At 47.2% G+C, this 13490-nt stretch overlaps 2 protein-coding genes across 3 annotated transcripts in view; one reads left to right on the plus strand and one right to left on the minus strand.

Annotated features, from left to right (window-relative positions):
- rusc1 (RUN and SH3 domain containing 1) overlaps nucleotides 1-13490 on the plus strand; it is a 16345-nt gene continuing 2855 nt past the window's right edge. The window contains exons 1-12 of one of the 2 annotated variants that reach the window (XM_030071930.1): nucleotides 1-85; nucleotides 1663-5098; nucleotides 7540-8484; nucleotides 9707-9829; nucleotides 9944-10020; nucleotides 10284-10301; nucleotides 10634-10808; nucleotides 11147-11252; nucleotides 11410-11456; nucleotides 11545-12050; nucleotides 12140-12366; nucleotides 12778-12945. In XM_030071930.1, the coding sequence (XP_029927790.1) occupies nucleotides 1786-5098; nucleotides 7540-8484; nucleotides 9707-9829; nucleotides 9944-10020; nucleotides 10284-10301; nucleotides 10634-10808; nucleotides 11147-11252; nucleotides 11410-11456; nucleotides 11545-12050; nucleotides 12140-12366; nucleotides 12778-12945 (5705 nt within the window). In that variant the 5' untranslated portion in view covers nucleotides 1-85; nucleotides 1663-1785. The remainder of the gene's footprint in view (nucleotides 86-1662; nucleotides 5099-7539; nucleotides 8485-9706; nucleotides 9830-9943; nucleotides 10021-10283; nucleotides 10302-10633; nucleotides 10809-11146; nucleotides 11253-11409; nucleotides 11457-11544; nucleotides 12051-12139; nucleotides 12367-12777; nucleotides 12946-13490) is intronic. The other variant, XM_030071931.1, reaches the window with a different exon arrangement.
- LOC115373497 (histone-lysine N-methyltransferase ASH1L-like) overlaps nucleotides 11057-13490 on the minus strand; it is a 21392-nt gene continuing 18958 nt past the window's right edge. The window contains exon 15 of the transcript XR_003929547.1: nucleotides 11057-11068. The gene's annotated coding sequence lies outside the window, so the exon portion shown is untranslated. The remainder of the gene's footprint in view (nucleotides 11069-13490) is intronic.

The following is a 13490-nucleotide window of genomic DNA, read 5'->3' on the forward strand; positions in this document are numbered from 1 at the left end:
CTCGGAGAATCACATTCACACGGACTGGGGTTGTCAGAGCGCCCGTCGAGATGGACCCTTTCATCCATCCTTCCTCAATCTGATCGTGAGTTGATTTATTATTTTTATTCCATATTTTTTGGTTTCATATTGACTTGCATGGTTTATCTCGGTAAGCAAAACTCAATCGTCCCAGTATAGATCAAGAATCAGACAATATCGCTCGTATTGTGTTATTTATTGATCAAAAGCACTTTTTAGTTCATTATTGCTACATTTTTAAACAAAATTAATTCAGTTATTGTGTATTATATCTGAGTGATAGCGGGGGTGGATGGGCCTGAATAGCAGGGCGATGCGGCTTAAGGTAGGCTACCCCCTCCCCTCCCCATCCGCTCCCTGTCTCCATCAGCTCTGTGGGATCAATAATGCACAGTTAAATATTGTACAGGCAATGGTTGAGGTACATGTGATGATGTGCTATTTCTTTGTTTTTCTCGCTCGTTTGCTTTATTTCCCAGCCTTATTGGCTTTAAAAGCCATTGTGATGTGATGAAGGCCTAATGTAAGCAAGCACTTCAGTGATTTATATTCCTCACTGATGTGAAGGGCACTGTGCGGGGATGTATGAGCAAGAGCCTTCTCTAGATGGGCTTTGAAAAGACAGACTCGGTGTTGCTCAGTGCTGCTGCTTCATTATTTCATGCTCCATTTTCCAGCACGTACAGGCACTGCTGTAGGTGTTGTCGTTTTAAATGGCATTTCTTTTGGTCTGGATTATACTCCCTCTTATGTGTTTGCGACGGTGGGCTGAGATGGAGAGAGCTGGAATGCTGTAAATTCATAAACAGCATTGCTCAGTGAGGCAGAATGCAATAGACCAGGATGATGAGCGACAGCCCTGATGAATTAGATGCCAACTATTTTCATGAATATGCATTTACTGTTGTGCGTGTGTTTGCTCAGATAGATAGATAGATAGATAGATAGATAGATAGATAGATAGATAGATAGATAGACCAAACAGGCACAGTTGCCATGTAGAAAACATGCAAAAACAGTGGCACACTGGAGAAAATCAAATACATACAGTAGGCTATTCATGTAGCTTATTTTACCAAAACAGTGAAAATCCTAAACATTATAGCAAATCAAATTAGAGAATTTAGAGAAAATTCTCTAATGCTGTTTCAGAGAGGTTGGAGATTTATGGAGAGCGATGATGTTGGAAGCTGTTTCCGCATACATTACTATAAATGCAGCTATTGTATTATTCAGCAAAAAAAAAAAAAGAGTGGGATTTTTCCTTTTTGTTGATGTCATATAGTGTGGTGGTGTTTGAGAATGTTTTTTTTTTTTTTTTTTTATAAATATATATATATGAGCGTAGAAACATGAGAGAGTGAGAAAGAGAGCAATTAACAAGGCACAATCTGCATGTTCATACTACTACTATGAACACTCAGAACTGGGACTGGCACTGAGATAATTATCAAACAAAAAGCCCAAAAGCAATTGAGCTATAATGAATAGGCCAGAAAATGCTTTTAACTTCAAAGCTTTAGCCTCATGTGAAAGCATGTGTAGAACAAGGAAAATGCCCCCCGATTAGCACAAGCACAGTTTCCTTCTAGTGTTTCCCCCTTAGTCTCTATTGACTGTGTGTCTCCTTTGATGTTACAGGGTCTTGGGAGTCAAGCCAAGATGTGACCGTCACGGCCAGTCACAGTTTGGATCTCTCCAGTCCTTAGAACTTCTGTTTCTATAGCAACAAAATCTGAGCATCCCACAAGTCCTGTTCCCACAATGCAATCCTCTACCCGCCCCTCTCAGCCCCTGAGGCCACGGCGTTTTGACGCAAGCAGACGGCCCAATACTAATACTACAGCTGAACCAAAGTTACATGGTCCTGGATTTAGAAGGGAGGACAAAAACATGAACACCATCCCCACTTCCTCCCCACGGCGAGCTACTAAAGGCCCTTCGGCGACCTCCAGGACCAGGGTGGGTGTGCAACCACGAGCTCCAGTAGGTCAGTCCAGATTGGCCTCACAGAAACAGGGTCCCACCCCATCCAGTTTAGCTAAGCCCAAACCCAAGACTGCACGTGCACCTGCAGCATCCAAAATTACGCCTGCAGCTGCTCCTGCCCTTCCCTCTCTTCTCCCTCTTGACCCAAACTGTAACGAGCCAAGCCTTCCTTGCCTGTGTTGCGATGGTCGCTCCCCGCAGGACAACAACAGCATGTTCAACCATAACCACAACAACAACAACACCATTTCTCTCAGACAACAAATGCAGCTTCAGCCTCCTCCACCTCCACTGCCCCAGAGACAGGACGAGACAGGGGCTGCAGACAAGTCCCAGACCGGTCCCTCACAAGCCCCGCCCCAGCTGCAGCCCTCTGCCCGTCCTGCTGCTTGTCTGGAAAATGAGTTGAAGGAAGCAGAAAAAAGAGCTGACCTGGACAACAAGAAAAACATAAAGTCAGAGGAAGATGTAGACGAGGAAGAGAGCAGTGGAGATATTGATATTGATGTGGATGTTGATGATGATGAAGATGAGGGTGACAATGATGACAACGATGATGACGACGACGACGACGATGACACACTGGTTCCCTCGTGCTGCGACTGTCCCGCCTCCCTCCTGGATTTCTCACTCTCGTCCTCTACCTCTTCATCCTCCACCTCCATCAGTTCCTGCTCTGATCTGGAGTCCGACTGTGCAGATCTGTCTGTCTCTCTCTGCTCTTCCCACAACCAGAATGATCTGCCCATCCCACTGTCCTGCAAAGACTCTCTCCCTCACGTGCCAGAATGCCAACCCCCTGCCCGTTCACCCCCATCCCTGCCTCTTAACTGCAATCCTCTCTCCTCACCCTCACATTCTCCCCTTCCCCCTTGCTCCCCAGATGAGGGCTACCCTTCTGCCCCAGCCTCCCCTTCTTCTGACTACTTAGGAGTCAAAGGCCAGATGGGACATTTAGATTCAGAAGTTACCAAAATAGGTCTTCTTGACTTCCTGGAGTCAGTAGGGGAGTTTGGAAAAATGGAGCGGTTTAGTCAGTTGATCCAAGTAGCCCACTGGGATCTGGATGGGGAACAACAGTGGGATGTTCTGAGGGATCGGTTAGATCACTTGGATCGCTTAGAGAAGGTCAACAGGGAGGTGAAACTGGCCTACATCGCCAGGCTCCACGAGAAGGGTCTGGATCTGGGAGATCTTGAAGAACAGGACCTGTCAGATGTCTTGGATGAAATGGGGAACATTGACATTCCTTGGAAGCTGTATAAAAGCCATGGTGGAAAGCTGGGAGAATCTCAGGAGTTTTCTGATGCTGGGGTTGACCTCACTGCACCATCAGATTGTGATGAGCCTCTCGCTCCAGATTCCCTCACCCCTTCCCCAGTTGAACCACCGCCTAGACCCCCCAAACCTCCGGCACGTCACGCCAGTGTGAGCTCTGACCTGCACACCTACATCAACATCAGCAGGGAAACAACCTCAATTACTGTCTCCACCTCTCCGACACCCACCTTTTCCACCTTCTCCCCCAATTCCTCATCACCTACTTTCACCACTTTTAGGTGTGAGAAACCCCTACCTCCATCTCCCCCGTCCATTCCTCCTCTCCCTGCCTCTAAGCCCATTCCATACCTCACCCTTTACACTGCTCCTCCTCCTCCAGCCGTCCCTGCTCCAACTCCTCCCATACCTCCCCCTCGGAGGCGACACCTTGCCAGGAAGGAAGCACTGAGGCTCGCTGCTCTTCAAGCCGAACAGGAAAAGAGCCCCCTGTCACTCCCACCTCCTACCACGCGCCCCCCACCATTACCTCCTCCTCCAGTTGTCTCAGTCTCCTCTTCATCTTCTCCCCCTGCCATACCACCACCTCCTGCCCTCCCTCCTCCACCGTCCTTCCATGCACTGGATGTAGAGATTCGGAAGCTGCTAATGCTCGCCGGACTGACTCAGGCGGAGCTTCTCAAGCTCAGCCCAGAGCTTGGTGTATGCGTGGGTGGGTTAGAGGATGAAGGAGATGGGGATAATCTAATTCCCGCCAGACCTGGGGAGCCACAGGAGTTCCAGCAAAAAGACAACAGGAAGGAGGAGAAGGAATGTGAGACAGAGAGGATGGGCAGAGATGGATGGAGCAGAGGAGGCAAGCTGGATGGAGACAGAAGAACAGATGTACTTGGAGAGGCAGAGGAAGGAAAAAAGAAAGATGAGAGCAGAGAAACACTGAGAACCACCTCCTTCACTGAGATGGCAAGAAGAAGGAAGAGGAACACCGGCATAACCTCTGACCCATATTATACCACTGGCCTCAGCAATACATATGAAACTAAAGTAAACAGCTTTGAGACTTTCCATTACTCCCCTGTGCTATCAGATTCTCCTCCCCCTCCTCCTCCTCCACGTCCGTTACCCCCCATCCCCCCCTCCCTGCCACCCCTTAAAGTCTGCACTCTCCCTGCAAATTCTGCACAGCCTGAGCGATTTGATTGGCTCATAGCGTTCACACCTGACAGCGATGCCCCGGTGCAGCCTCCACCCCAGGAAAAGAGAAAATCTGACACGGAAACCCCAAAGAAGCTCACTTCATCAGGGTCATCCCCGGGGTCAGTCCCAAAGGTCACAACCTTCAAAGAGCTGCGCTTCCGCAACAAGAACAGCTCCCCTCCAACGAAAGTGATCACTGAGCCCGACCCCGACCCCACAGTCATCACTCCTGATCCAGATATACTGTACAACCTGAAGTGGAGACGAGAGAAGAAAGACGGCGACGGTGACGGCAACCAATGGGAGTACACCTCCCAGGCTCAGGCCATCTTCATGCAGCCGCCGCCAGCCCTCACCTCCATGGCTGCTCTGAAGGAAATGCTCCAGAGGGCTGATAAGGAGGGTGGACAACCAGAGCTATGCCTCTCACAGAAGATTGGCTGCTCTGTCAGTGACACCAGCCTGTGGACAATGGGCAGAGAGAGGGTAGATGAGGAAATTAAGGGGAAAGAAAAAGAGAAGGAAGAAGAAGAAGAAGAAGAAGAGGCGGAGGTGGAGGTGGAGGTGAGAGGAAGAGCAGATGGAGGAAGGACTTTGGAATCTAGAACTACAGGTGAGCATGAATTTTCCTCATGAACTGATGATGGTGATGATAATAGATGGATGTTGTAACTGAGGCTGTTGAATTTGATGACATTTTGTAACAAACTAAATGGCTAAAAACCCCTTTATGTCTGTTTGCAAATGCTGTGTGTGTGTGGGTGTGTGTGTGTGTGTGCATTTGGATGAGTATGTGACTTAACTGGGAGAAAACAAACAAGGGATACATCAAAGTACCTCAGTGCAATTTAGATGGCACACCAAATCTGGGATGGGCAAATGACGGAGAGAAACAGATGGAGGCAGTCTGCTTTTTTTTCCTCCTCTTTGAGGCACAAATAATTGCCTTAGAGAGAACTATGGAAAGAAATAGGAAACTAAGGGGTATGGAAATCAAGCGACTTGGATGGAAAGGATATATGATATGAGAGCGAGGACGATGATTAGGAGAACAGAGATGGAGGAAGAGCATGAGTCAGAGAGAGAGAGAGAGAGAGAGAGAGAGTGATGCGTGATATGATGGATAAAGGATGAAGAGGGATAAACAGAGTGATTTCAACAGAGGGAGGCAAACAGGCAGTGGATAGAGGCTGGAAAGGGACCCGGTGTGAGAGTGAGAGATGAAACGCTGAAGACTGTCAGGGAGTGAAGGTGATGCGAGGAGAAGGCAGAGGTTGGAAAGTTTCCAGTCAGTGTTTCTGGTGATCAGAATGTGATGTCATTGCTGCCTTATTCAATTATTCATTCGCTCTTCAGACCAAGGGGAGGGGGATAATGGAGAGCCTGCTGAGCTCTTTACCTCTCCACCAGTAGTCTCTCTCTCTCTCTCTTCCTCCTTCTAACTCTTCTGCTCAGATCTTTTCTCTCCTGTTGATGTGAATCCTTACCCTTAATTATACCCTCTCCTGTTGTTTTTCTTTTTCTATTTGACTTGCTCTCTTTAAATTCCCTCTGGCTGCTGTCAAATTGGCACAATTACTTGCTTTCCTCCTGTTGTCCCTCCTGTCTCCTGGACAACTCATGAACTTTGCACCCCTCTTCCTCTCCCTCCCTTCATAGCGCACAGTGAGCTCAGCTTGAGTTACGTATCTCATACAGGCCTGTGGCACACAGATTTCAAAACTTAGATAGCCATTTTCCAGATAGCAGCAGGGCCAGTCTTCATTTAAACTGCTCCAGTTTCTCCCTGCACCAAAATGACTGCTGTAGCTTACTGTTATTGCAGCCATTTCTTTAACTGTTGCTCTTATCCTTCCACTATTCCTGTGGTATTACTTCAGGATTTTATTTATACTTTCTGGCTCACAAAATATAAGGAATTGACAGCAGTGCAAGTGAGTTCTGCAACATCCAGGAAGAGGTGTGTACACCTTTAAGAACCTAAGGGGAGGGTCTTAGTTCATGAGCCAATTACTGTGAGCATGTGTCACAAAAATAGGAAGTATCGTGTTTTAGTTTCATTTGAAAGACAGCTCAAGTCTAACCCAGGTACGGTTGCTTTCTAGCTTACTTTTTTTTGCCCATAGCCTGTCAGACTGACACCAGTAGCTGAATGTAATGCAAATTGTGGTGCCAGTCTCCGAGTGTCCACAGAGACAGACACTGTGACTAAGCAGGAACGAACAGAACTCTGCTCTGTTGACTGACTCAGCATTACACTGTATGCTGTACTGGTGGAGAGGGGAGGGGTGGTGGAGAGAGGGAGAGGGGGAGAGAGAGGTAGAGACAAAGGCAAGTTAGAAAACGGAGGGAGAGGGAGAAAGAAGGTGATCCAGAGGTGATGATGGCACTCACTGCAGTATACACAATTAAACATTTAGCATACAGGCAGACACTCGCTATGGTGTCTTTTACTTCTTATACTTTGTTCTGGCTGTGAGTACAAAACAGAAAGTAAAGCCTGAAGAAAACTAGAGCCTTAACCTTTGTTGGAATATGATGAGTGATTGTGGTCAATAATGGTGTTTCGGTGGTGAATGAGTGAATGCTGGACAGACTGATGGTATTTTTATACTCCTGGTATACTATCATCCCCTATTTTCTCCAAACCTCAAACTATAAACTGTGGTTATTGCTCTTCATAACTCAACTCCATTGACTCTCATGCTCTTATCAATGTGTTAACTGTTAACCCGAGTGTCTGACATGTTGTTCAAATACTGCATTACTGCATGTTGTTACATGATGACAGGTTCTGCTGGAATATATTCATGGATGTGCATTTTTCTCTCAACAGACACTAACATTTTCTACATCTCTCTCTCCTTCCCATTTATTTGCCACATTTTTTTACTCTCTTCCTTGGTTTTTTTTCTCACCTCTCCACGCCATTCTGTTGTTTCCAACATTTGTCCACGGCTCTACTTCTCTCCTTCATATCACGTTCGCCTGCCCTCTCCACCCTGACTCCAATAATCACACTAACTTTGGCCTCTTGACCTGTCAAATGAGCAGTTTCCTCACCCCCTTTGTCCCTCGCTCAGTCCTGCTCACGATCCCCGGCTTCCCCCTACTTCCTCCACGCTGCCCTCCCTCCCTATCGCCCAGGCTACTGTAACTCCCAGCCTTTTGCAGACCCCAGACCCCACAACCATGTAGGCAGGGAGTCCACAGCTAAACACTGCAGCACACAGCAGGCCCATGATGCCAGCCCAGCCCTCATCCACAGAGATGACTCTCACACTGATGCAAAGCTTGGGTACAGCTATGAATCAGCCTCCCTGGCTGATACCGCTGTAGACTCTTCTCGTCGCTATGGGAATGACTTTACTAGTGACATAGATGCAATATATCAATATATCAATGACTCCAAAACCAAAGCAGACCTGGACTTTGACTTTGCATCTGACTCAATCAGTAGGTTTGACTCTCTCTATTGCGATGACTCCGAGAAGCAGATTAGCACGCCCAGTGACTCACACACACCTGTTAGCAGCACCTCTCAAGCGCCAGGTAGCACCACCCCATATAAGAACATCGATGCCATGATGAGCTACTCAAACATGCTCAACACTACAGATTCACTGTATGTAGGCAGCACAGGAAAACATACACACATCTCTTCTCACTCAGACCCTGATAGCAACAAGGCTAGGACATCCAAAGAGCTCCCTCCTCTCCCCACCTATTATTTGTATCACCCTAAAAACTGCCCTCTGCACAGGGGGGCCCCTCCTCGCCTCTCCCCCATTGGAGCCCTCTCCCCTCCCCAGCGCTCTGGAGTGCCCCCTCCAGGTGTGGCAGGCTCCTATCTCAGCTCCCCGCTTTTCCCTCGCTCACACACCTTGCCTGCCCTCGCTGCTCCCCTCTACTATCCCTACCTCTACCCCCCTATACCGCCCAGGGCGCCCCCCCTTCCCCCAAAACTCTACCAGGCTCCTCCGCAGCCACGCGTGCCGAGTAAGATTCCTGTCTCTTCTCTCTCCCTATGTCTCACGCTTCCTTTCTCTCTGTCTAACATCCCGCTTGCATGCACAATGGTCTGTCTGTCTGTCTCTCTTGCTGTCTGTCTCTGTCTTTATTCTCTGCTCTGAGTAGAGGCCCTCATTCTCCTCTCTTTTATAACCCTGGGGATTCGCAGATTTGAAAGAACTGGGTAAGTGTAGCTGTGTTATGCATCAGAAGGCAGCTCCCTGCAGGTCATCTGATACCTCTTATCTACACAGTCCTTTCAAATCTGCAAACAGTGCTCAGAACGGAAGGGTAACAGCTGTTCCTGAAGAGGGCGACTAGATTTGTTCATCACGCCCTCTGTCCCTCTCTGTTTCCTCTTCTGTCTGTCTGCTTGTCTGTCTCCATGTTTTCTTGTTTTCTGTCACTGTTGCATGGTGTGTTGAAATGGACACATGCATTTCATGCAGAGCACAACCAAACAGGCTTGTTGATAATGATATATTATTATTGCCAAAATAAGTAAAACTGTTTTTAATCTTTGTGTGTGTATGTGCGTGTGCATTCGGGCAATTTAGGAGGGCCTAAGCTAACAAACATACTGCTCACTATATAAATGTTGGCATTTATATAACTAGTTTATATAAATTCATTTATATAGATCTCAGACTGGACATGACACCTGCCCTCTGCATGTGTGTTCAGTTGTATCTAACCTGATTGATTGCCTTGATGTTATAGCGCATATACCATAATTGTTTTTGCCCTAGCTCTGCAGTTCCCTGTGTGTGTGTGTGTGTGCGTGCGTGTGTGTGTGTGTGTCTGTGTGAGTGTTTGAGCGTGCAAGTGTGTATAGATGTGGCCATGTACTGTGCAGTATGTCAGCGTCTGAGTGTGTGTCAAGGTTAATGCATGGTCAGTGTTAAGCCTTCCAGTGAAAGGTATTTGCTAGGATCCAGTCTATCCCCGATGCAGATGAAATGTCATCCTCACAGATCCAGATGTGTAAAGGTCACCTCAGCACCCCGATATTTACAAGATGTGCTCACATGTACACCATCTATAACACCATTTGCTACTACCTGCCTACTCCAATGCTTCTCATTGCTTAATTGCTACTACTAATAGTACTAATATTTTAGCTGTGGTATTTCTGTCTGGTGTGATTTCTTTTTCTCCTGTTGATCTTTTATTACCGGTATTTAATTCCCTTTTTTACTGTCAATCTCAGCTGTTCGCAGTGTGTCGTTCGCTGGCTCTGTGCAGAGGGGAGAGGCATCCTGGATGGGCGATGATGTGAAGACTCCCATGAGAGGTCTTGGCCTGTCCTCTCTGTGCCTGCAGGAAAAGAAAGGTTTGTGTGTGTGTGTGTGTGTGTGTGTGTGTGTGTGTGTTAGTTCCACTTTGTTTGACTTTGACATCTTGCGCCTGTCACTATTTAACTGTAGGCTATTGTTCTGTCCTCCAGGTCTGGTCAGTGCAGTCAGTGTGGCAGTGGAAGCCATTTTGGCTCAGTTCAGCTCCTCCCGAACAGTAGTCCAGAAGGTCAGTCTCTCCTAAACTCTTATTTTTTGTTGGGCTTTTATTCTATTTCGGCACTTTACTTTAGTATGGATAATTGTCTCATATTGATGACTGTTTTTGTCCACAGAGAAAGTAAATGATATGTGTCACCTTTGATAATAAATTAGCAATCTCTGTTTCTGGATAAATACTTTTGTTGTATTGTGTTGAATGTATTAACTGTGGAAATGCTTTTCTTTTCCTTCTTGTTCTGACTCTACATATCTTCTTCTGTCTCTCCTCAGTCTCTCTCAGTTAACAAGGTACTAGAATGTCTTTAGATAACCCTTTCTCTCAGTAGTCAGAATCTCTTTGTATACTAACTAAAGACTCCCCACCCAAATCACATCTCATCACATCATATCAACCCTTTGCCTCCCTGCCATGTCTCTCAACCCTATTGTATGCATTCCCCCTCCCTTCTCTCTCTCTCTCTTTGTCGAGTCACTGTTTCTGATCTCTTTCCCTTTCTCTCTTCATCACTGCACATCTTCCTCCTCCCCCTTATTCTGCTTCACCCTCACCATGCTCTCCTCCCACTCCTTATTCCTCTTGTTCCCATCCTCTCTCCCCCTCTTTCCTCTCCTCTCCTCAGGCTTTATCAGGAGACAGCAGTGTCAATCCATCTCTGGGCCGTCTTGTGCTGCAGTGTCTCTGCCCCGCCCTGCGCAGTTTGCTGTCCGATGGCCTGAAACCCCACCAGAGTGATCTGATTGCAGGCAGGAGGCCAAATTCAGCCTGGGGGCTCGTCCAGGCCTCAACCAAGCCAGGTAGCACACCTGGGGAAAAGAGCACTGAAAAACACAGTTATGATTGGGTGCAGAATTAGGTATCAGGTTATTATTTGTATTAGTTTTCTTTTCAAGTTGATAATTATAAGCCCTGGACTCAGCTCTCTCTGTTTTCCCACATCATCACTCAATACTTGCTGATTTCACTGTCTGAAAATGCCCCAAAAGAAGTGAACACAACAATATAAATATTGATCGGCCTTTGAGTGCCAGAGCCTCTCTCTTTTTTTCCCTGCACGCTGTAATTTTCTCTCCTCACCCCTCTCTCCCTGCCTCTATATGTAATTTCTCCTCATTTTCTTCACCTATCTTTGAAGGTCCTAAAACCCAGGATTTGTACAAGCTACAAGTTCGAGTTGGAGAGCTACCCCAGCTCAGGCAGAGCAAGCACAGGTTCAACGCCTTCCTCCTCGGCCTGCTCAAGTAAGTCTTGGCTCTTCTTCTGTCCAGGTAGAATAGAAGAAGAAGAACAGAAACGCGATTTCATCAAATTGTAAAACTCATATTCTCATTTCTCCACACACATCCTCTTTGTATCCTCAGTATTCCTCCTCTCACCTTATATTTTTTCATCTTTCAGTACCAAGCTTCTTGATTTCTGGCTCTCTCACCTTCAGTCCTGCAGTGGTAAGTTGCTGCCATTTCCATCTTGGTCCATTTTCATGCCATTGTTATGAACATACTTCTAAATATGATTTGAATCTCTTTCTCTCAGATGTATTGGAGACATACTACCGTCCCTCCTCCTTTATGCGCCTGTCACTCACCACCTGCCAGCCTTTGTTCGAAGAGCTGCTCCTCCTGCTGCAGCCCCTCAGCCTGCTGACCTTTAACCTTGACCTACTCTTCCAGCACCACCATTTAGAGCCAGATAGTCAGAGCCCTGAGATCCCCAGCCCACCCAGTCAGGACGTAGGCTTCAGGCTCTCACCCAGGGGATCCATCTCTAAGATACGAGGCAGCAACCTCGAGAGCCTTTCAGAAGTGGACTTTGGAAGCCCAGAGCATGAGGCAGCCAGTGATATTTCAAGCCCCTCGCCTTTGGCTAATCCCATGGATGAAGAGTCAGGGGATTCATCAATTAGCAATCCAGTGCCCAGGAAGGCCCCACTCAGCCTCGGGCAGACAAGTCCTCAGCTGTTGTGGGTACAGGAGAAGGAAATTGGAGAATTACCTCCACCTGCTGTTGAGGAGGAGAGCCTCACCCATCAGGCAGGACAGGTAGTCACCTTTCTATGGTTCATCAGGGGTCTTAGGCATGTATCCAAGTACGACTGTGCAGTGTTATGACATTTTTTTCCTTTGCATAGGTGATCCAGCAGGGATGGGGAGCTGTGGTGCGCTGGGGAGGTCGACTGAGTCAGAACCTGGCTGATCTTAGCCTGTCTGGAGGGCAGAGCCAGAAGAAGGAAGAGATGAACAGGGACGTCCCGGAGCTCCAGGCCCAGGCAGGGACTGTGGTTCCCTGGGGTCTGGGGCGGCTCTTTGGAGCCTCTAAGAGCCCCAACAGCCCATCAGGTCACACACCACCAACCAGGTTAGCTCATGCAAATGTATTTATGCATGATCTTTTGCAGTTATTTGTCTACTTGATTCTTTTGATTATGTCTCTCCTTTCTGTGCCATGCTGCAAGCCACGTTTTCCATGTGGGACAGTAAAGTGACAGTAAACTGACGTGAACTGAATGATTTTGTTCTGACCCACGATTGTGCAGGTTTTCATTACGGCAGCGGATTTCACGGATTAATGAAGCCGCTCTAGTTTTTCGTCTGTGAAATCAGCTGCAGTAGTCTTTGGTTGGAATGAAAATCTGGCTACATGTGGGTCATGACGGAACATGATTGAAAAATGCTGCTTTGTTGCATAAATGTCAGCTGTGATTCCTCTTTGTCTCACTCTCTCTGTGTCTCTCAATCTGTCTCTTCCTCTCCCTGTCTGTCTCTCCAGGCGTCCATCTCAGTGGTTCGCTCCTGGGGTCACAGCGCTGACCCGGATGGTGAGCAGCAGCTCTGTCCCAGTCATGAGGCGGCCACCGGAGACCCAGGAACAAAGTGAGCCAGAGACGGAGAGGGAGGTGGAGACAGTGGAGTTGAAGGACAAAGGCAGACCACTCAGGTACAGCACACATTTTATGATGGTGATGGTGATTACAAGAATGCTTTTTGGTTGTCTTGTTTCCCAGGCAACAACAAAATGAAAATTTTGTTGCTGAACTATCACTTGAGATCTGATTTTGATGTAAGTGTGAGAGATGATGCGCTTTGGCACTGCATTCCAGTTTAAATAATTTACAATGTCAGAACTAATGGGGGTGCTATAATTAAAGGTCAAAGTTTTTAACGCAAACGTGACAGCCAGTTTTGATGAAACCTTGAGGGCTGATGCGTTTTGGCACTGTTCTGCTGTTTGGCCTAATGGCGGTGATTGGCCTAATGGAAGTGCTATAACTAGTGGTCTAAAATTGTTAACGCAAGCATGACATCTTAGGCATTACTAAGTCTAGTTTTGAGGAAACTTGAAGTGATTTTGGCAGTGTTCTGGCTTTTCAAAAAACTTACACTGATTGGCCTGATGGGGACACTGTAATGTAAGGGAAAAAATTCAAACTTTGAAAGAGCAGAGCTGCTGCACCACCCATCTGGTTTAGATTGAACTTGAAG

Source organism: Myripristis murdjan, chromosome 16, assembly GCF_902150065.1.
Source record: "Myripristis murdjan chromosome 16, fMyrMur1.1, whole genome shotgun sequence".
NCBI lineage: Eukaryota > Metazoa > Chordata > Actinopteri > Holocentriformes > Holocentridae > Myripristis > Myripristis murdjan.